The sequence below is a fragment of the Epinephelus fuscoguttatus genome, linkage group LG1 (genome assembly GCF_011397635.1).
Source record: "Epinephelus fuscoguttatus linkage group LG1, E.fuscoguttatus.final_Chr_v1".
In the NCBI taxonomy this organism is placed as follows: Eukaryota; Metazoa; Chordata; class Actinopteri; order Perciformes; family Serranidae; genus Epinephelus; species Epinephelus fuscoguttatus.
Window position 1 is genome coordinate 45,253,754 of NC_064752.1, and position 24,646 is coordinate 45,278,399.

Consider the following 24,646-nt stretch of genomic DNA (forward strand, 5'->3'; position numbering starts at 1 on the left):
TACCCCAATGTCACTGAAATTTGGTCAACACTGTGATCTGTATTCAGTAATAAATACAGATCCGTTAGATGGGGAAAGGGGGACACATACCCAGCAGTGTAGTAGCAGTGTTGACTGACTAGTCTTGTCATCCTCTGTCTTTACCTCCCCCTTTTCTTTGATACCAAAAGCCTCAATTCAAGTTGTTTTGCCTTGTTCACAATAGTTAACATAATGAATATGTCCTTCTCATCACATACTGTAGTCCTTGCTGTCGGTTTCTTCAAGCCTGACACCCAGAAATTATTTAATAAGCACTGCAGCACCCCACTCAACAGAGCTGGTGTGGCCATCTTTCCTTTTTGTCAAACTTGTCCAACCTAGCAACAGTAACAGAAGGGGGCAGGACTTAGGAAGGTTCAATTGAGTAAAGGTCAGGGGGTCACCAAAAAGTCATCTATGAATATCCACTGGGATGAAGCATGAATTTCCAGCAGAAATCCAGTTTCTAGGTATCTTGTTATTAACAGCAGTGTAAAAGTGAAACAGCAGCCTAATAGTGTTGCTTAAGGAAGTCTGAAAAGTCATTAGGAATCATCCTCTAGGGACCACAAATATCCACAGTCAGTAGTATACAGTATCTTGCTCTGTACAAAGTCTTGAAAAGACTGATGAAATGTCTGAATAATTTTTCTACAAATAAAAGTTGTGTGGCTCAACATAGTAAATGCTAAAGCTACCACAGAGAACCAAATCAAACAATCTACCTTGGACACATGACTAATTTTAGCAAACACTTTTTGTTGTGGAAATTGGAAATTTCACAGAGTGTCTAAGTTCATTGTCACACTTGCAAGCAGGCAAGATCCTTCAACAGAGTTTGAGGCTGAGAGAAACTTCTTCTCCCAGGATCCATTAATACATTCTTGTCATTTCTTAGCAGACAGTCTGCAGCTCCATCTCTGATAGAGTACTGTCCTTGCTGATGTGCTTCAAGCAAGCTTCACATACTTGCTTAATAAGAACACTGTTGCCATATGGTAGAACATTATGTCACTTAGAGGTTAAGGCTGTATTTCTCTGTGTTTGCCAGAACAGTTTCATTGTGGAAGAAAAAACAAAGTGTTGTAGGATAACTTCAATATCTTTTTTAACTGTGAAGTCTCTGTCTGCTCTGGCAGCTTCTGTTGAGTTTATCTGTGGTCAGCATGTGTACTGAACGTATGGTCTGGAACGTATGTGTGTTTGTGTGTGTGGTTAGACTGATACATCACTTTACTTTTAAACCCTTTTCGCAGGAAGGAGAGGCAGTTTCTCCTGTGTTGCACTCCATGTTTTACGTCTTCAAATAAACCCAAAATGTGGTTACAACTAATACTTAATTTTATTACAGAATAGCAGTAGCAAATCAATGCTTTGGGCATGCCAAACACCATCTGCCATACCAGCTGCTCAGCATCCTTTTTGTCTTTTGTCACCATTTGGCTGATCCAGGAGCAGTACATCTTCATCCACGATGCCTTGATGGAAGCCATTTTGGGGAAAGAGACGGAAGTGGCAGCCAGCCAGCTTCACTGCTACTTCAGCAGCATCACGACACCAGGACACAGCGGCCGGACACATCTGGAGAAACAGTTCAAGGTTATTAGTCATTCCACATTAGAACATTTAATGTAAACAATTTACACTGTCACAGAAAACAACAACAGCTGTCATCATAAATCAGGTTCCATTACCAGCTAATTATTAGTTTAGTTGTTTTATTAGCTTTTTATTACTAGCATATTGTACCAGTTCACTAGCTAATGCATTTCTTTAAAGCAGCTGTGCGGAACTTTTCGTTTTCGTTGATTATATTGCCCCTTTGGTCGAAGCAGTATGACACCCACAGCTTGGTGTCGTAAAATTCCGACTGCAGCCGGCAATTTCCGCATGCATTTGTTCTGGAGAGCGAGAGGATTAACTAACGTCAGGTCAGTCCAAGTGATTAGTGGAAACAGCAAAATTACTCAGTAAATTCTCCTGTCGTGTTTCTGTTCTGATTTAATCTAATCTGTTGTGTATTTTGAGCTACTAAGGCTACCGTAGTAGTGTAAGCCACAAGTTATTCTTGGTAATGTAGTAACCGTTGTTGTGCTACTGGAAACAATGAGAAGCAGCCGTGTACGTTCGGAAGTCATCTGCTGAGTCCGCGTTATTATGTGAAAAGAATACTCCAACAATTTGGGAGTTATGCCCTTTCTCTATCATTTTCATATTGAGACAACAAGATGGATATCTTGGCACTTGTAGGGAGTCAGTACATCTTGCGCGGAGGGATACACCGGTGAGCAACAGCTGCATCTGGCTCTGGGACAGGTACGCTAGGTCACTCGGTAAAAGCAAACAAAGAGACGACACGGACGATCTTACTGACCCGGCTGAAAGCTGTCCATCAGCTCCTGCAGGCCTGGGGCGTTTTTTCCAGTTCATCTTAGGAACATGAAAAAAAGTTTCAATCACACCAGGATTAGTGATTGCTGCAAAGTTTTCACTCCTTGTGATGCACTCTCTGTGGCGGTTTTCCTCCTGATGATATATCTCCCCAACGATGGTAGCACCGACTCCCATTCTGTGCGGCAAAATGGGAGCGGAGGATTCAGCCTCTCTTTTCGCCCGCTCAGCATCCAACACATGGAGTTCCTCATCTGTGTACTCCAGCTCAAACAGGTATGGCTCTGGGTCTGTGTCCGCTACAAGAAACTCTTCAAAATCGCGTTCAAAGTCGTCCATTGCAGCTACTATAGTCCTGAGATATCGCTAGGCTAAATAAACAGCTGAGTTTTGTTTACAAGCTACGTCTGTGCCTGCTCACCGGTGTATCCCTCCTTGGATCACAGCGCAGGACGCACTGACCCAGCCACTGGACGTACAGACACAAAAAAGATATTGATCATGTTGTCTCGATACGAAAATGATAGAGAAAGTGCATAACTCCCAAATCATCAGAGTATTCTTTTATGTGAAGATACACAGTGAAGACATAACATAATCCTAACACAGCAAAGCTGTTACCTGCAGCCTTCGCTTGCAAAGCTAACGCTACTAACGTTAGGTCAGTCCAAGTAATTAGTGGAAACATGCTAACATGCTAATGTTACACACAAGTTAGTAGTAAAGTAAGACCTGTTCATAAATGTTCTGCTGTAGCTCTGAATTTCTTATAAACTGAGGACAACTGCCTGCTGTATATTTGTGTTCATGGTCACAGTCACAGATAATTTTACATGATGCTCCTTCGTTATCCGCCATGACATCAAAAGTACAACCAGGTCCTCATAGATACATCTCTGGTAAAACTGTCAGGTGTTATGTGTTCAGCAATGCCCGCTGCGTACTGCGTACTTGAAGAACACTGTAAACACGGCTTCTTCTTCTATGGTTTAATCGCTGCGGCCGCTGCGGGCGAGCAGAATCACTTCCGCCTCGGGTGCCGTATTCTGGTTTGCTGACTTCCGCTGTGTGTCCGACCCGAGTGAGGCTACGCTAAATAGCCATGTAAAGGCTTTTTTGTCACTGTTGGGTTCAAATAAATATGCGGATCTTCAAGGGGGGGTGATACGAACTAGGGACAGTTTTATTAATGGTAAAAAGTTCGGCACAGCTGCTTTAAATACATTATACTAAAGTATCAAAATACTTAATGTTATTTAAATTTAGATTAAAATTGTAACAGAAATGGGGTCAAAGGATGATTCATATTCATATTAGTCTCAGATTGCAGCCCTGTTGTTGTGTGCAACAGATGAACCTAAATGCAGGACAGACTACAGGGGACTGAGGTGAACAAAGGGAGTTTATTTTTCAGACAATGGCAGGTGAGAATGTTTGCAGGGGCTGGCTGGCAGGCTGGCAGGCTGGCAGGCAGGCAGGCAGGCAGGCGAGTTAATTCACAGAGCAAAAAAATCACTGGAGCAAAAGTTCAACAAAGATTTCAACAGGAGCCTAGACTAGTGTTCCACCAGGTAGACACAAACAATGATCTGGCGATGAGGAGCCGGTGTCTTGAACTGTTTAGGTTGATTACTAGATGGATTGCAGGTGAGCAGCAGGGAACAGGTGGGTTGAATGAGTGCAATCAGCAAACAGCAGAGTGAGAGCCACAGACACAGACAGACAGGGGAGGGGAAACGGGGGTATTCCATCAAGCAGGCTAAAGGCAAATCCAGGCTTAAATGGACAAGTCTGGCTAATGTGAACCAGAGTTCTGTTCCATCAAAGTGGCTAAGATTAGCCTCACATCGGTAACCATGGAAACCGTGGTTCTGGCTAAGCCTGATATATCGAGCTAAACTCCGGTTTCCGCTCCATCTGTGAATGTGTATGATCAAAAAGTGTTCAGTAGACAAGAACAGACATCTAAAAGACAGTTCTGCCAGTGCTTTTACACGCTCACAACTGTCATGAGTGTGTAAAAGCAATAAATAATAATATGTATTATTATAATATGTAGATCATAATATATATAACATAATTAATAAAAAAAATTAACTACTAAAAAACTAATTAAAATGTAATAAAAATAAGAATTAAAAAAAACCCACTTACAACAGTAAAGCCAAAATCAATTTCATAAAAACAAAACTATAATAAAATGAAACTGAGGCATTAAAAATTAAAAAAAAAGATTGTACATGAATATGAGATTGCCCTCCCATCCCCACCCCACTCTGTTTCCAATTGGCTAGCGAATTCACAGCCAGTTAAGGTCAACTGACAACAGAGAAGGGGAGGGACATACCCAGAGAGACACAGAGACAGAGCAAGAGAGAGTAAATTAGGAAATAATGGCATGCCCCTTCATCAAGGATCCTGTTGATGAGGAGGCCCACATTGTTCAGAGGGCCTTCCAACCACCACCAGCCCCAAGGGTCTCCCAGGACAGGACCAACCCATTGATACAGACAGACTCCTATCTGTGGGAGAGGTACCAGTTCAGCAGGCAAAGCATAGTGTATCTATGCAGTTTGCTGGAACCACACATTATAAAGGTCACACGCTGCAGCCAGTCTCTGACCACTGTGCAGTCAGTCTGTGTTGCACTGAGGTTCTTTGCTAGCGGTACATTCCTGTATAGTGTTGGTGATGCTGAGAGGCTAAGTAAGACAACTGTTTGCAGAGAGGTAAAAAGGGTGTATTTTCTATTCATTTTGATTATTTCTAACATCACCATACATCATGCATAGGGCTTGATTTGTTCACATTAACATAGGTTATCTTTTATATTTGTGAATTAACCATGACACAAAGCAGCCACATTAAAATGGGACACACACCATTGTGGTTTGTCTGTTCCTCATCCTATAGCACATTCCATACATTTAAGGGGATTTTCCTTATTTTGATATAATAAGGGATAGAGCTTACAAATGACTTCCAAATGATGAGAAATAGATAATTGATTCACTATCACCTGCGTTCACTTAATAGGTTTCCTCATCTCCACTGAATTGATGGATTTGCTAAATGTCATTTTCTACAATCAATAGATTAATGTAATGTGATTATTTCCTATAAACTGATCATTTCGGAAATGTCAAAATCTACAATCAGTTATGTGATAAATGCGATGATTCACATAAAATAGTTTGATTAAATGCATCATCTGAAATGTGCATAGGAATCAGTAGATAAATGTGATAAATAGTCTATCACTAATATTAATTTACACATGTGAATTTCATTAGGCATACTTGAATTGTTAGATTTAATAGGTGTTCTTATCTACATATATTTTGTCCCTTTGATGCAGGATTTATAGAACATGATATTATGCTGAAATGCTGAATTTTCTTTGTCACTTAGCCTACACATTTAGCCTTTCGGCAATATTCCGTCACGCCACCTCCCTTGCTTTATTAATTGCTGCAGTATTGCCTTTTTCTTAATTATGTCCTTATAGTCCACATACACTTCCATAAGGAGCATTTGCTCCGCCGCAGAAAACGCTTCCACTCACTCCTTTCCTTTGCTTTTTGACATTTTGCAACATTTTCGGCACTCGACCAGTTTGGGCTTTTTATTTTCCCTGGGCGCGTGCATGAGTTGAGGCTTAACAGGTGAGGCTTGGATTAGCGTCAGTTGGAGCCAGCTGATTTCACTTGATGGAATGGGTCGGAGCTAGATTGGGAGTTGGCGTTTAGTCAAACTTCAAGATTACACCTTAGTCTGGATATTCTTAGCTACGTTGATGGAATACCCCCCTGGAGACAAGGGGAAAAAGAAGACAAACAGCAAAAAAACAAGTGACATGGCCGTGGCCATGACACCTGTCTCCTAGAAACAAAGTTTATATTCAGCTAATTTGAAACAGCAAATACATTTTTGATGGAAACATAATGCTGAGTCAAATATGTTTTCTATTAACATAATGAGAAAAGGTTGCCAATGTCAATGCCAGTGCTAACATATCTGGCAAGTCCAAAAAACATTGATACTTAACATTTCAACAAATTGTTCACTGTTGTGTTTCAACTATTTTCGCCATAATAAGTAATGTTGCATTACACTATACAACTTTTTTTTTTTTTTTTTGTCACGGTTACCTTTTTATTAACATTTTACCAAAATCACAATCTTTCCCTAATTCTAACCAAAGTGCTTAAGTTGCCTTCACCAACCACAGACAGCAGTCTGGATGTGAACCCCGCTTTCTTGGGTGTCACAGTCCTGCGCTCTGAAAGGCCACCTTCCACTCCAGCCACCTCCAAAACAGTTCCAGGGTGAAGGGTACATAAATGTACGGGGTTCCTGTAGATCCTTGTTAATCTAAAAATAAGGCCTTAATTAGTATCAGACTGTCTTATACTGATCTTTCAAAAGTGTTAAAAAGTCTAAGACATGTCAGTAGGATTTTCATATTTTTTTTTTTTTCTTGACGTTGCATTATTAAAAAATAATTGGTAACATCTAATTTTCTTCAACATTTTACCGAATGCCTCTCACATAATGTGTCACAGATCAAAATAGTGGGACCAGTGCAAATGAAGTGAAAATTTGGTATTTAATTAAGACTTGCCAGCATGGCTGAAACTTGTACAGGGCACTGCAAACAAGGCTCTGTGTATTTTCTGCGATCATTTTCTCGAACTTACGATGGTAATCAAGGCAGTGGAATCACACATGCAGAGTGAGAAACACAAAACTGCTAAGAAAACTCATCAGCAAATGCCAGATATTTCCAAATTCTCTTCTACCCTCTTCTTCACCATGCACCAAAAAAGTATCCAGGCAGCATTTATGTTATCACCACAACATAATTAAGAATGCAATTTAGTAATATACAAACTTAATGTCTAAGAGACAGAGTTGTAGATTAGTGCCATCTAGTGCCACCTTAACTCCACCAGCAAAGACACAACTGTAGGTTTCTCCTCAAATCAGTAAGTTATAAAAATGAACCTTAACACAGCTTTACATGCATTTCGTAATTCTTACACTCCTCTTCCTTTAGCCCTGAAATGGACATTCACCTGGGCAATATCTCATTGCCCATATTTCATCATCCAGCTCTGGTTGATTGTGGGTATGATAGGGGTTGGTTGGAAGTGTTGACGACAGGAAGATAATTCTTGTTATAAACAATGGAGACCAAGGTTTTGACCAGATAGAGAGTATGTGCAGAACAAAAGCTTTATTCCACAGACACAGTGCACTTAATTCTCACATTCTCACCTGGGTACCCCCCCACACACACACATAATAGGCCTTTGTGAAGAAGGACATACATTTTGATCACAAGAAAAGTTGCAAAGTAGATTTTGATAGATTATAGTACAAAATTCATCCTGAATTCAAGGCACAATACAATAAATGTTTCCTAAAATGAGTGTTGAGTGTACATTTGAATAACTACCTGGTCATTAGAAGTTGGTCCGCCACTTGAAAGTCTGACAAAGTGTAACACCCTCCTTTTCTGCTCCTTTTGTCTTTTAGTTGGTAACACAGTGTAATGCCAGATTCATGGAATGCTTCAACGCTCAGAAGGAGTGCAACAAAGAAAAAAATCGAAATTCCTCCGTGGTGCCATGTAAGTGTTACACTCATGTAAAAACATATTAAATTTGAAATGAAACTGCCTCCAGCAGTCATAACCACACAGCAGAAAGTAATAACTCCCAGTAAAAGCAGTTGCAATTTGAAACCTCTGGTTTTTGAGTTTACAGCTTCTGCATTATAGAAGAATGTTACACTGAGAAACTTAATTCTGAGTCATATTTCTGTGCTGCTTCACTCCTAAATGAAAGGTTCATGCTTTTTATCATCATGCATGTCAAGTTCTGTCAGCCTTCTGTGTGTTGCTTTCTATGATTTGCTTGTCCTGCCATTTGGAATTTTTATGAAAACGTACATTTTTGCTAAATCCTCTTAGAAATTCCTCTTAGGAATCAGGTCATCTTCGGATATGGCAAACATGACCTCCAGACAGCCATGATAAAACTTATTTAAGATTAAATGGCCATGTCACTATACATTTGTGTGATTTGCTGTAATGTTAAACTTACAAAATGTAACACTGGTACACAAAATGAAAGCTTTTTTTGTTGCCATCAGTTTAAAAAAATGTGAAGAACAACCCTGTGTTTGCAAATTATATTCAGCTACAAAATACGCCCAAAAAATTGGAAATCACAACAGAAGTACAGAGAGTTGTCTATGAAGACGATACACTGTCTTGTCTGTTGGTCGAACTGGGTTTAACACAGCTGTCAATCACTGCTCCTCAAACAGTCAAACTAGGCAAATGAATGATACTATAGGAATCAAGAGTCTGCAAACATAGTTTAGTGTACTGGTTAGCTGTAAAATGAGAAACTTTGCTCTGGCTGGTGGGTGGTGCTTGGTTTTAGCTTGACTGCTTTCAACATAGCGGCCTTGTCACAAACATTATCATTTTACAGCTAAACAGTATACTAAAATATGTTTCTGTAAACATCTGAGATGAAAAATAGGCAATGCATTAACAGAATGTATTTATCAGTTTATATTTGATCAGCACTGCCTAGTTTGACAATTTGATGGCAGCTCATGAGCATGATTGACAGCAGCGGTAGAGACTCCTCTGCTCTTATTGGTTGTTTTTGCTCATGTGTGGTGGATTCTAGCAGTTTTTTTTGAAAAGTCAAGTGCATCCTCCTTGTAGTGCTTTTAATGGTGTTTTATATGATCTACCACTGAACCGTTAAAAGCAGAGGCAGTGGAATATGATTTTTTTTACAGATGTGTCCGATGGACTGCTGTGTGGATGTATAAGTTATTTTATTTAAGTTGCCAACTGTAGCTTTAATATTGACTAATCTATTGTTTATCTCATTATTAATATTCAGCTTCTCTCTGTTATCTGCAGCTGTTACACAATCTGTAGACAGTCACTGGCTGTTCCACAGTTCCATGAATCACCAGTCAGGCATTACCAAGAACTGTTTACACTCAACCAATAACAGCAAAAGGAAGAATGAACGCACACAGAGTGGCCTATCGGTGTGATTGGTTTGTTCGAATAATCTTGTAAATGCCCATTCTTTCTCTGTCCCCACCTCTCCCACTCTTCTCCCCACTTTCTCTCTATCTCTTTCTCTGTGCGTGCAGCGGAGCGAGCAAGAGTCGGCCTAGCACCTTTGCCCGGCATCAAAGGCACAGATTACATCAACGCCTCTTACATCATGGTCAGCACTTCCACTTCTTCTATCAAATCATTGATCTCTCCACTCTCTCCTTGATGTTTTGACTCAGAGCAGGTTACACTCAGTCAGCATCACTGGCTGCATGTTTTAATATACACCTCCTGATTGTGTTACAGACTGAATCACAGTGACGTCAAGCTAACAACTAGCAATTGATTTCACTTGTGTAGATATGTAAGAGTTGTCGTCATTTTCAGTTGTAGCTGTAACATTTAAAGATATATAGTTCAACACTGTGGCCTGACTGATCTGACATTTCTGCTGTGCTTATTTTATGTACTTTCTTGCTTTGCTATCATCTTTGATAAATCAAATCTACTGGCACAGAAGATAAAAAATATACTGCTGTGGATGAGGTTGCAGCAAAACATATTTTAGCCACCTTAAAAAAAATCTATCGTTCTGAGTGTACACTACATTTGTACATTTGCTCAACTGAACCTTAACCAATCGAGGCTGTGGCAGACCAGCAATTCTCTGTTCTGCTACGTAAAATTACTGTTATTGTCAACGGAGTCTGGTGGCTTTGATATAACAGCTTCAGTTCCCCGTTTGAAAAGCTTCAAGGTAAAGCTGTGAAAAATTTCTAAATGTAACGTATCGACTAACACAGGGGCTCTCTACCAGGAAGCTATTGTTAATAAACGTTGTGATTCAGTCTATGACAAAGTACGTTTCTGGACATCAGGTGTGAGGAATGTGGTGAATCAGGGATGCTATGACAAAATCAGGGACTGTAGCTTTTACAGGGTTTTCCAGCAATTTAGTGTTGCACTTGCATTTCTAAAAGTCAGATTTAGAAGACAATGGTCAAAATCAAAGCAGCAGAGACCCAGATATGCTGACTTTTAGTTGTGAATACTATGAGAAGCACTTGGGTATATTGATATACAGACCTGACACCGTAACTTGTTTCTTGTAACAATGGAGACATCTTCTGCATGACCCAGTTTGTAATACAAGTTTTCCAAGAAAACTTTGAAGTGTTGCACTCGGCCGAGATAACCCTAATGATTTCATTATGACATTTTGTCAAAGTTAAAGATGATCTCCTCCAGAACCTCAAAAGACATTATGCAGCAGGCTGAGAAGGATTCTCCAAGGCTAGAAAACTGACCTTGATTTGTAATTGTGGAATGGCCCTTAAAGGCATGACTAAGAAGTTGAAAGCAACCCTTAACCCAAAAGCCTGTGAAAAGCAGGTGGTTAAGTTTTCATGTGCTCTTGGCTGGTCTTTCTGTTCAGTGAGGACACTTCTTCCTCTGGAGCGTGAAATCAAAGCTCAGCTAACAGCAGCTCAGTATTTTCCTTTCACCAGCAGATTTCAGGTTTCACACAAATTAGATTTAACCATCAAAGCTCTGTTTAGTCCCTTAAATGAAACCAAATCCCAACTGTGCAGGTGGATGTCTGACGATTAGCTGGTGATTTACACAGAAATGTAAATGCTATGTGTTTACACTGTTTAGAGCGGAACCAAAATCTAAATTAATGTAGTGTAACCCTCACAATGACCTGTTTGTTATGCCTCCGTGCTGGCCATAGCCATGGCTGGAGGCATTATGTTTTCGTGTTGTCCATCCGTTAATGTGATATCTCAAGAGCGCCATGAGGGAAACCTCAAATTTGGCACAAATCCATTTGGACTGAAGAATGAACTGGTCAGAATGTGGTGGTCAAAGGTCACAGTGACCTCACAAAACATGTTTTTGGCCATTACTCAAGAATTCATACACTAATCGTGACTAAAATTGACAGAAATGTCAAACAGGATGAAATAAGGAAGTGGTGACATTTTATATTCAAAAGGTCAAAGGTCAAATTCACTGTGACATCATAATGTTCTACAAAAACACTTTTCAGGCCATTGCTCAACATCATAACTCAGGAACAGAAGGGGAGACATTTGGTCATCTTGAGTGTCCACCTTGAAGCTGTGTTGATTGTATAAATCTTCTGTGCTGCAGGGGGAAGATGTGTGTGAAGCATCCGTGTTTTCACATGGATGTAAACTGTAACTGCAGCTCGATGTGTTCTCTGAAGCATACAACTGCAAGGCAGTAATTCTATTTTTTTGTTTGTTTTTCACAGGGTTACTACCGGAGTAATGAGTTCATCATTACCCAGCATCCTCTGCCCCACACCACAAAAGACTTTTGGAGAATGATCTGGGACCACAATGCACAAATTATTGTTATGCTGCCTGCCAACCATGGACTGGTAGGAAACACACACGCGCGCACACACACACACACACACACACACACACACACTGGAGGGTTATAAGTGCCACCTACCACTTTGACAAACACATGCATACCTCTTTATTTTCTCCTAAACTTGTGTTTAAGGAATGATGAATCACACACACATTTTCATGAGCCAGCGTTATACATCATTTTGTGTAATTATGGTCAACGGCAGTCATAGGGCTGTGACAATAAACGCAGTACCGTTGTCATATGACACCGAGGTGATGAGGCCATACCTGCATTGTCCAGTCACTATAACCTCATAAAACATGTTTTTGGCAATAACTGGAGACTTCATATGCTAAGTATGACAAGATTCCACACAAATATCTAATAGAACAAAATGATGAATTGATGACATTTTATATCTAAAAAGGTCAAAGGTCATCTTCACTGTATCATAATAATGACCTCAACACCATAACTGGCAGCAACCACCCACTGCAAAGACAGAGTCTGTGTAGCAGGTACAAAACCCCGCTCTGGTCCACCTATGTGACACGTCACATATCAGCCCTTACACATATGCATCCATGTTCATATGCACACACTATTGGCAGACATCTGCTCATTGATCCTGTGTCCCGTGGCTTCTGCAGGATCTCCATGGGACAGCAGGACTGTTATATTGTGCTGTAGGGATTTTTAAAGCCTGTGAAGTGAGGAAGAGTTGGCAGAAGTGTACTGCAAATCTGCCTTCCCACAGTGGTTTTATGTGCCACAGCCATTTAAGCATGGGACAATGATGGGTTTGCCGCAATATGAATTCAGAAAATGCATACATAAGCTGATTTACACAAATTGCAAGATCAGATCTGTGGGGATGCAGAAACAACTCCTATCTAGCCCTGTAAGGGGAACTGCACTGATTCCACAAAACACAACATGTTCACAGGAGTTGGGGAGGATCACTGCATATGTTAACAAAGTAGTTTAAAGCCACGGGTGGTTCCAGATGGAGCTACTGTATATGAAATCTGGGGCTGTATTTACAAAGGATCCCTTCTTATCACCTGGAGTCCCCCTAATGTTCCTATTCCTCAGAGCAACTCTGAGCAGGGAAGGGACAGAAACTTAACCTCAGTGAGGACATGTGGTTGACTCCATTGCTAGGTATGACACATTCTTTGAAAAGGCCTAACCACAGAATTCTCTGTAAAATAAACTGTAAGCTGCATTTCATGAACTCACTTAGTCATTTAGCATTTGGAGAGTATTTCTCCTACCTATTTGTCTTTCCACCATTTTCTCCTCTGCTTAAGAAACCCTTAAGCACCTTAGAAGTCTTCATTGCTACTCGTAACAGTTTTTCACCTTAGGAGCTTTTTAAAGGTCTAAGATGCTCTGTGAATAACTTTCATCTTTGCTTGGACCTAGTCTTAAGTGATAAAAATTCTGCGAAAACGTCACAATTTTCAGAATTTTCTGAGGGTTTCATCTCCAGGAGCAACTCTTTATTTCAGGAAGCCTTAAAAATACGGCTCCTGGATCTCAGACCATATTGTCAGTTGTATTTTGCAGATAATACTCTTGGTTTTGCTGCATTAATTTTAACCTATTTTTTAAACTGTCCAACCTGAGTCAGACAAGAGGGGTAGAAATAAGATTGACATGATCAGGACCAGACAGGAATTGCAACCATGGAAGTCCCAGGACCAGGCTGGAATGAAAAGAAATAAATCAGGGCACCTGTTTTAATCTGCAACAATTTGTTTTGTACACACATACACAAACATACAACCATGTAAGGTTCAAATAAGTACATATCTGGTAATAATATAACCTGTGGAGCTGTTTAAAACTGTAGTAAAAAGATGTGCACTTTTACAAGAAGCTTTCATTAGTTTTAGACCAGCACTTCAGGCTGTGCAATGAGGCTTTGCAAATTGCAGTTATATGGTAGGTCAGTTGGTGCGCTTTAACTAACTGGAACATTGCCTAATTGGGTCACCTTTAACGAGCCTTTAATTGAAAGCTTGGGTCACAGCTAAGCTCGACATTTTCAGCATTCAGGGAATCTTGAAAATGGGATTCCCTTGATTGCAGCATCAGGGGACAAACATTCTGCAGGACTGGTCAAACTACCACAGATTCAGTGACTCTTTGGTTTTATGCACCAGAGGTGTGAAGCAGCAAGTTTAATAAAACAGGGAGTGCAATACAGCTGTTTATAATGTTCAAATATGTTATTTTCCTCTTATTGTTGTAATTACTTTATTGTTATTTAGGTTAGGTTAAGTTAGGTTCTTTAATGTCCCCATGGGGACTCAATCATAGTGGCAATTTCAGTTCAAATGTTGCCTTGAGTGAACTTTTCTCCTCCCACTAGTATATATTTTTTATAATATAATATAATATAATATAATAATATACTACAGTAATAATGTATCATGTGACACACTGTTACATGAAGGGAATGAAACTGTCCCTGTGCTTTTCTGCAGGCAGAGGATGAGTTTGTGTACTGGCCCAGTCGGGAGGAGGCAATGAACTGCGAGGCATTCACTGTCACCCTCATCAGTCAAGACCGACTCTGTCTGTCCAATGAGGAGCAGATCAGCATCCACGACTTCATCCTGGAAGCTACACAGGTAACTACACAACAGTTGTATTAATGTGAATGTAATACTGTGTGCACAGATAGAAGTACCACACATAGAACCTTTAAAAACTGTGGTCAGTTTAAAGAACAGGAAGGATAACATACTTAACCTCCTCTCCCTCCACTTCCTAAAACACAGTGACAATTACGTTTGGGTTAGTGGATTGACAACAAAGAGCAAAGCAAATTTAAATAATGATAAGTCTGCAACTCCAGATTTGAGAGCAAGCATGCAGGTAGAGGTTTATAAATGTCTTGAGTTTTTAGAGTGGTTTATGACAGAATGCTGAGTGCAATCGATGTTTTGAGCCTCCAGAGGAATTGGGTCTGCAGATATGAACAAAAACAGGACTTTGCCTTCTCACTATCTTCAAAGCTGCTAGCGCTCATATCTTGTATCTCTTGTGTTGAAATTTCACTTGAGAGCAAAACAAACTCCCTCAGATCTGACCTGAATGTAACACCTTGTAAGAAACATGGGGCTATATCCCAGTGTTTTCCATCAGACTTCAATTGAACCAAGCCTAGTTGGCAGACAGACAGAAATGATACATGCCTTTTATCATTTTCCAGTGCCCAACATCTGTTGATTCACAAAATTTGAAGATCTTTTAGTGGAGGTAAATTGATGGTGTTTATGTCAAATTGGGAATTTAAAGGTTAATAGAAAAAAAGGCAAAGATTATTTATGAAAGCATTGGTTTTGAATTGAACCAATACTAATTGCAGCCCTGTCAGAAGCGTGGGCAATCTCAGTACCATTATTTTAATCAAAGCTCAAGTTACATTGACAAGTTAACTATAGCTGTTCTAAACCAAATGTCCATCATCTAACCTTTTTCTCTCTCACTCTCTCTTTCTTGCTGTTTTTCTGCCTGTCTCGCCCTCTGTCTGTCCACCAGGATGACTATGTTTTAGAGGTTCGTCACTTTCAGTGCCCTAAGTGGCCGAAGCCTGACGCACCCATCAGCAGCACCTTCGAGCTTATCAACGTCATCAAGGAGGAGGCAGCCAGCCGTGATGGACCAACCATCATCCACGATGAGTCAGTTATACATTTCATTTGCTCTTATATTCTGTCACCATATCAATAGATGGGTACATTTCTAAGTAGGTGCCGAAAATTATGATGTGTCAAATTAGAAAAGCTAATGTAAAAATAGAAAATTACAGTTGATACCACTCTATGTCATTGGGTCAATTTGCATCTTAAATTGGATATGATAGGATGAGGGGAACTACAGCACTAGTTTTGTCTTTACAATCAAAGTGCCATTTAACACGAGCTTCACACCTGCCAGATTTTAATTTCCATTCACCCACAAACCCCTTCATGTAAATTCAGCTCAGCAGCTAGGGACAAACAAAAACGTAAATATGAGAATACGTATCTGCAAAACATGAAGTTTAAAGTCTGACCCAGCATTTAAGTGTCAACCTCTGATACATTACATTATATACACTTTGGCTGGTACTAAAAAAGGATGAATGTTGACAAAGGATGTTGACTGTAGTCTTTGCTGGAAGTTAAATCACTGCAGGATTTAATTACTTCTCCCATATTATTAAATCTCATATCACATTGATTTCAGAGAACACCGTGGTTGTTATCCCCAATATTAATTAACTCCATTGTGTCCACTCCCAGGTTAATATATTTCTGTGTCTGTGAACACAGAATGATGTGAACAAAAAACTTGCTCCATCAGGCACACAGTGACACTGGCAGCCCAACTATCCTGCAAGTATAGTGAGGAAAGACACATATTGTTTTACTTCTAAACAACCAGTGACAGTCCCTCCAACCCCGACTTCCCCACAGGTACCCCAGGAAACTGCCCAATTAAACATAATGAAAGTGTCTTTAGTATTGACACACATTAGTGCTCTTGAACGACACTCTAATCCAGCAGCTCTGCTCATGTTTATTCATTAGAATAATGAAGACTGCTTGTCGCATCCTCAAGAAGAAAAGTGACTAATTGAGCACTTCATGCAGTTGCTATGGTGCAGGCGGCTTGCAGCACCTAAGAGATTGTCAGTTAGAGGCTCGTCCTAATTGTCTGCACACTCATTATTCAGCCAGGCATGGGTTGTTAGCAGCGGTTTCTGCTGCGTTCCTGACAGGGCTGCTAATGGAAGAGGAGACCCTTCACATTGTGAAGGCGACCCGGCGTTCTCCAGGGAGCCTCATGCCGGGCCGAGCTGTCGTCCTCAGGTGGATTCACTTGCTAATAAATCTTTAATCTCAGAGGTGACATTCCTGATCTGTGAGGGTCTTCATTCCCTGGCTGAGCAGCTGTCAAGGACATCTCTAATGCTAAGTTGTAAAGGTCTTCATAGCACCCCAAATCAGGAATTTTAAGAGTCCACCGAGAGATTTTCCCGTTGCCAGTGGATTTAATCTAAAGCAGATTTCAATCAGAGGAAATTGAAAGACCATTTCTTTGGTGAGCGACCATTTATAAGAGGTAAAATTCTACAGATGGCAGCCATACAATAAATCTACCCTAGATGACCTTGAAAAGACTAAAGTCTGACATCCTCTCACATCTAAAGACAATGTGAGTGTCAGTCACAGATTATAAGATTTTGCAAAGACTGGCGATCTTCCAGAGTCACGATTTGCAAGACTACAACTTGCTTCCTTTTGAGATGATTTCCCACGCTGCTCCTGGTGGAAAACATCATGCCAAACTCCCTTTAAGAAATATGACATATTAATAATTCCTTGCATGTCCGCAAAAACACATAAATCTAGAAACACAAGATAAAAGGCGTCATATGTCAACAGTAATCTTGTCGATTTGGCATCAATATAATGTATAGAAATAAATTGTATTTGTATACAAACTTTACATTTTGGATTTTTTCGCCTCAAATCGCTACCAGCCTCCTTTGGTAAGCTGCACTACTTTAGTGGAGGAGGCTGTGAGAATGAGAGTTGAACTCTTTCAAAAATGAAAATTTCTTTCTACTGTAAGTGCAGGTTGGTGGATCAGATACACGGTGCAGCGTTTTCCATAGTACAAGACAACAAAGACTTGTTCACGCTTTTGCTCCCTTCCAGAGTCCCCTCCATGTTAACTGTCTATTGGTTTACTCTTTCCTGTCTGGTGCTGGAGAGAGCGCGGCAATTAGTTGTTGACAATGTTCATATCAATGTTCACGAACTTCAGTACTTGCATGAGCTTTCAATAGTATTAAACACGTTTGATTTTGTCAGAATGTTCAGATTAGAAAAAAGACTGACTTAAGACAGCTTAGAGCGAGTGTTATGACCAGCTTACACCAAATAATTGAGATCTAGAGAGCGCGTACCAACTGAGGTAAAACTCACTTATATCCCTACATTGGAAATTTGTCTATGACATTAAAATGGCTCGAAAAGTCGTGTGGTGCAAGGACGGCATAACTAGCTGCAAAGTAATAAATAGGGCCATGACCTGGGTAGTGCGCGGTAGTTGGTGGGTCAAAGGGTCAATGTTGCAGTGAAGACATGCAGACATAAAGCATCTTTCAGCTCACTTTTCTGTGAACATATCCAAGTGAGTTCATTGGCTAGTAACTGAGAGACAGAGACCCACCATGATGACAACACTGTATTTCTCCTTAAACCTATGCTAGAAGCTTTATAAGCAGAGATGGGATGATGTTACACATAAAAATGGCGTGTACATCAAGCTGCAGTCCAAACATCTGATGACAGGTGGGAGGTTGTTTCTGGCATATTGCTACTCTCAAATAGAACTCATGAGTTTGTGTTCCAACAAAGCTGAGGCACACCATGAGCACAGTGTCTGTAAAGTTAAACAGTGCAAACAAATGAAAACTGAAATGGGTGAAAATGAAGTGTTTGTTACTTTGCAAAACTGGTGCACTTCAGTTTCATAATGAGGAGTTATAAATCAGTAGATGACAATGATAATTATCTTCCACGAGTTTGGTATTTATAGAAATGTGAATCATTTTGGCCATTACAAGCTTTTCAAAATGTAGTCTTCTGTTGTTTAGTACTACAACATTAAGTGTTTTATAGCCCATGGTGAGTGGGAGGCAAAACCATATTTTACAGGCACCACATGCTGTTTTTTGCACTCTTCCATGATGTTTTCCTGTAATGACACCCTCAAGCCAAAATGTCAGCTCTACACAGAAGATTTAATTTGGATAATCTCAGGACCTCTCCTCTTGTGCCATCTTCTTGACAAACATGTTTTCAGCCCCATTAATAGTGATAATAATAATAAAAAAAATAATCCATCTGTACATGTGTTGATTAAAGCAGTACTGAACTACCTTATTGACATGATGGTGTTCAGTGACCCAAATAATATTATTTGTATTTTTTCCTCATTGAGTAAGAGGAACTTTAGGTACATCCAGCACTTGATATCCTTTAAACAGTTTTTTTTACTGTTAATTCAGTCTGGTGGGGATTCTGGTTTTATAGACACACAGAGTTGAGTGTCATTGGAAAGAGATTTTATAATTAGGTATTAATCTACCAAGAGGAGGCATGTAATAAATACAGAATAGAAGAGGGCCTAGGACAGAACCTTGAGGAGCTCCATAGTTTATAATGGCAATAGATGATGTGTTACCAAGTTACCAAGAGTGCACTGTGAGTGCCATTACTGCTATACCTGTAAAAACAGCAAGATCGATGGTATGTTGTCAAACTACAGTAGTAGAGGAGAAACATACTATGAGCTTTTCTGATATTATGGGCTGGATCCACATCTGCACTTACAGACTCATGGATTTTCGGGTCCATTCCCAGGAAGTCTGGGAGTGCCTAGGGCTGTCCAAATCCACGATTCTTTCAGTTCACAAGGACTTGCTGCAGACATCCAGAGAGCTTGGGATGCAGACATCAACAGACTTCACTGATTTAATAACCCGCAATTTATTGCAACACTGATGGGACATAGGTTTTTTTCTTTCTTTTTTCTTCTTTTATTTTTTTGCAATAGCTGACTGAAAAAAAAAACTTATGTGTATGTAAAACAGTTACTGTAGCCTATTAAAACAATACTTGAATAGTGTATGCCAGAAATAATATTCAACAACATCATGATCCAGAAATATGTAGAAATATACAGTAAGCTATAGATGGTAATTAAAATGCATTGTATTATTGCAGCCTATAGGTTGCACAGTGTAATGCCAAATATGTTGGCTAAAAAACAACTCGAGAAGATCTTCTTATGTAACTAATAGGCCTGCCCAATTTATTTGGTCATAGCTCGGTGTTCACTCACAAAACAACCCTATTCATGAGATTTATATCCTGTTATCTGCAGAATATGACAGCAGTTACAATGATTGTAATAGTCACTTGAATGTTTCCATGGGAACAAGTAAAACAGTCTTGAGGGCTGTCTATCAGCAGCTTGCGGTCTCTGCCCTCGCAGACTTTATGTGATGATGGTGAACTTGTCACAGCACGTATGACTAAAGTCCGCGAGGGCTCAGTCCGCAAGTCTAGAGGGTGGATATTTCAATGCAGTCATTGTGGAAATGCATGCTAACCCCAGATGCTGGCTGTGTGTTTGTGTCCCTCAGGTTGGGATCCGTGTCAGCTGGCATGCTGTGTGCCCTCACCACACTGTCTCAGCAGCTGGAGAGTGAAGGTGCCGTTGATGTCTATCAAGTGGCCAAGATGATCAACCTCATGAGGCCAGGAGTCTTCACAGACATTGTGAGTCTGCCAACTGCAACTAAAAATACAGCCGCAAGCCAAGATTCAGGGTTCAAAGCTTTCATAGGTAACAGAATCAAGTAGTTCTTACCATCCAAAATTAAAGCTGAAAGCAGCCATGAGCCCTGAGCGGGTTTCAGTTGTCATGAAGCTTCACAAAGTCACCTTAGCTAGTTTAATTCGGTTTAAAGAGGCAGTAAGACCAATCACATATTTGTCACAGTATTTCTCTTACGTGTATTCTAAGTACAAATTGCAATTACTTTTTAGTGTTTTGTAACTTATTTGTTAAATCTCAATGTAATTTGTTAAAGGATACTTAAGAGAGCAGTAATTGTTTATTTTTTTGTTTATCATTCAAACAAATAAAAATAAACAAAAATATCAATATAATGAAAAACTAATAAGAATAGCTTATGTTGGCTACAGTCAGTGATGAAAGAACAGTCATCTCTGGAGCTTCCAATCCAGCTCCTCTCTGCTGGATTTAATACCAGAGTCTGTCTAAAGAAAAGTGCACTCTGGAAAAGTTTCAGAAGTACAACTTAAGTTATGAACCAATATGTTATAGGCCACGCCTTCATGCATCTTTAATTACACACGCTAGTTGACACTTAGTGTGTTAAGTTCAGTACATGCTGCCAGATGTCTCTGAGTCAGGAACTTGAATTATGAGCTACTGTAAAAGCAACCCATCGCCAGAAGAGGAATGTTCACGTTGTAAGTTTTGTAACCATGTTACATAGTTTTGTACATTAATATGTAGCAGGTAAACTGAAACTTAATGTTTTTCAGCAATGCTGTGGTGAAGCTGTGGTTTGGTTTAGACACAAAAACCACTTGGAAATGATTGGAAAAAGACAATGGCTAATTGGCTGTAAACACCCAAGTTCATACACAGCTGGGAAACACCTTGATGTGTTGGTAAAAGACATTTGAACTGTGGTCTGCAGCTTGGCAGGTGTCTCATCCAATGACACGCCATCCACCATCCCCTCCAGCTCCCAAAGAAAAAGTCTGTTTATGTATTACATCACTTTGGAAATGTTGAAATGATAGGTATAAAATGTGCAATTGTGACATATCCCTGGTTTGCAGAAACATGCAATGCCAACATTTCCTTCTGGCAACTAGGCTGGTTATAGACCATGCTCCCATGCAACAATTAAAGATTTCAAGTCAGTGAGATTTAACTGCAACCCTTAACATTACCCAGAAATACTAGATGTACACTCTATTCCCTAACAATCCCTAGATGCTAATGCTTCTTGTTCAAAAGGAGTGTAAGTATATTATCAGTTCAGTGAACTTGACACGAATTTGGCAACATCTTACTACCTACTAAGCTACAGTATGATACAGGATAGGGCTCAAGGAGGTAAAAGAATGGTTGTCACACAGTATATTGTTCTCATCTTTTCTCCTCTCTGTCTTTCTTGTCTCTGTCCACAGGACCAGTACCAGTACCTATACAAAGCCCTGCTCAGCCTCGTCAGCACCAAGGAGAACGGCTCGGGTCTTCTGGCCAGGGACATTAACGGGACCATGGCGTCCATGTCCGACCAGTCTGACCAAGCAGAGAGCATGGAGTCGCTGGTCTGAGAGCGGCCCTTCAAGGGCCCAGAGCTGAGATGAGCTGAGGGTGTCCTGTGGGTCCAAACACCCTGTGAGGTCCCTAAGCCCACCAAGGAGGCACTTAACTTTGTAAAACGTCAAGGAACTATTGTGAACAAGACTTTTTGAGGCCTTTTTGCCAGACTCTTGGTTAAAATGAATAACCTGATTACTTTTTTACACTGATAAAAAGTTTTTGATATTTATTTTTTTCGCCATTTTATGTCTTAATGTTCTCCTACTGAAGGGTTTGCACCTGCGTTTTTAAGTTTCACGACGGCGTCGGTAGGCAACGAGAAACACTTTTCTGTCTTTTCTTGTTTGCACTATGTAATGTCAGTGTTACTGCCTATACTAAAGCTGACTCACTTGGCTTTTCTCCACTCGAGCTCTGACTTTTTTTTTTTTCTTTTTTTTTTGACATTCCATGGCTTTGGCCCTAATTAAATCAACTGCTTCTGTGAAGGACATTGTTCTGCCTGCCACCTACCAGTTGATTTAAGACAGAGGACGGAGGAAGGCACGAACTCTCCGCCTCAGTAACAAAAATGCTGTTCAACTTCAGCTCAACGTGACCTCCTCTGCCCTGCTCATCTATAGTACTCATATTACCACTCATTTATCACAAGAATCGAGATCTTGGAACCTGTTGCCACAGACAAGTAGCGCTTGTTTTCTAATAGTAGTTTCCTCCTCACCGTTTTTTTTTTCTTTGTTTTCTTCACTCTCCCTCTTATTAGCGAGTCACACCCATGTTAGAATACATAAGGTGGTGTAACAACTGCTACTGTGAAATTTTATTATTTCTTTGTATAATTCATATTATGCTTTTTAATATATGGAAATACTGTATGTATACATATATAAATATATCCTTATCATAATAACTTTGTGATTTTTGTACATGTCCTTTGTGGCCTCCCTCCTCAGGCCGGTTAATTTCCACTGCGTCTGATAGTTTACCACCCCACTACTCACAGCTGATCCACAGCCATCTGGAAGCGGACCTTCTCGGTCCTCTACCTTTCTGTATGCTGCTACATCATCTGAACTCACACACATACACACATACACACATACAAACGTCACCAGTAGTGATTTTACATTTGAAACGTTTGACCAACTACAACAGATGATGCAACAATGTGACATTGCCCATCTCTCTGAAAATCATGTTTTGAAAGGATTTATTTTAGGTCATAAATTCATTCTGACAGACAAGCACGGATTCAGAACACAGAGGCCTGTATGTGAAGCCCTCAATAACTCACATGCACCTGTGTGTCATTACAGGGTGGAATCAGTATAATGTGCAGGGGAACAGCAGACTCAAAAACAAGCTCTATGCAACAAGTTGATTTTGTTTTAGAAATCCAAAACAGGGTTTAAAACAGTCTTTGGGTTCTCAGTGTTAGTCTAGTCCAGATTTGACCAGTCTCACTGCAGTGGGTTTAGATTTATTTTATAATTTTTGCATTTTGTATCTTTTGATTTTATTTGTGTCATCTGGACAGATTAAAAACTGCTAAATGATCATATTCTCCTGCTTTAAAAGCTCTTTAGGTTCTCAAGGATCGCATGATATACTGTATAGTACATCTTAGAAGCCTAAAGCCAGTGCTTTGACCACCAAAACTGTATTTATAATTGATTTTCTGATTAATTACAAGTCACTACATTTCCCATTGGTCTGTGATGTCTGTGAGGTTGGTTATGAAGAGCTAGAGTTTGTTCAGAAACATGCCTTTTGATTCCTCTTTCTATTCCTGACTTCACTGAAATATGGAACTTCTATCTTCCATCTACACTGTTGGCACCAACTCCCATGTACAGTGTTTACAAAATGGTAGATGATAGTACTCAGGGGTGGCTAAATTTCACAAAACACAGTCGTGTTACAGTTATATGTCTAACGTGGCAAAGCATTTCCTGTAGCATGGAGTAGGCATTGGTAATGTCATAATATTAAGAATCAGCAAATGCATCTGCGTCTCAACCCAAGCTAGTAAAAGTAGAAAATAGTCAATATTCAACATTCATATTCAACATAAAGAAAAAAATTACCCATTCAGTTTAATGAAAGAGAACCACACAATGCCATCATTCATGATACATTATTGTAACTGGCTGCTTAAATGTGTTGAAAGTAAAGGTGTTTTTGCTTTCAACATATTTTGCTTTAAATTCCATAACATGACAATAATCTGAAAAGGGATTTCAAAAGAAATGTAATCGATAAGCGGATTATTCAGCATCCAGCAGTACCTAATCCAACTCCTCTGTCAAACTTGAAGGATAAGTCTGGCATTTTTCTATATTGTCTATTTGTTGACACATTTTGTGGGGAGAAAAAAAAATAAATAAATAACCAAGAAGATGTTCATCTCCATCTCTCAATACTACAAAACAGTTTCCCTACTCTGTCTGTGGCACACTTATTTGTACACAACATTAATCTTTTAAAAAACGTGTTATGTTAAATAACCATACTCAGTAATTTCCTAAAACAGCTGGGCGCTGTAATTTTTAGCAACCTGTTCTCACTCCCAATTCGTCAAATACCAATGGTTGGTCAGTGGTTAATGGAGACAGTGATGCCCCAAGGCACCCTATGGCATCTGTTAGAGACGCACTGGGTCACTTCATTATTTGATGCTCTAAACAACAGCCATAGTGGAAAGGGTGAGAAAGTCCACATAGGGAGGGATGGAAGGGTCAAACAAACACAGGACTTCTATCCAGAAGACGGCTGTTTGTGTCCCATGTGAAATTG

At 39.9% G+C, this 24,646-nt stretch overlaps 1 protein-coding gene across 1 annotated transcript in view; it reads left to right on the forward strand.

Annotated features, from left to right (window-relative positions):
* ptprga (protein tyrosine phosphatase receptor type Ga) overlaps positions 1-23,077 on the forward strand; it is a 607,325-nt gene extending 584,248 nt beyond the window's left edge. Inside the window, exons 22-29 of the mRNA XM_049566435.1 lie at positions 1,474-1,620; positions 7,954-8,047; positions 9,607-9,683; positions 11,793-11,921; positions 14,398-14,544; positions 15,458-15,600; positions 20,124-20,259; positions 21,712-23,077. Coding sequence (XP_049422392.1) covers positions 1,474-1,620; positions 7,954-8,047; positions 9,607-9,683; positions 11,793-11,921; positions 14,398-14,544; positions 15,458-15,600; positions 20,124-20,259; positions 21,712-21,861 — 1,023 coding nt within the window. The 3' untranslated portion in view covers positions 21,862-23,077. The remainder of the gene's footprint in view (positions 1-1,473; positions 1,621-7,953; positions 8,048-9,606; positions 9,684-11,792; positions 11,922-14,397; positions 14,545-15,457; positions 15,601-20,123; positions 20,260-21,711) is intronic.
* Positions 23,078-24,646: the final 1,569 nt, after the last annotated feature.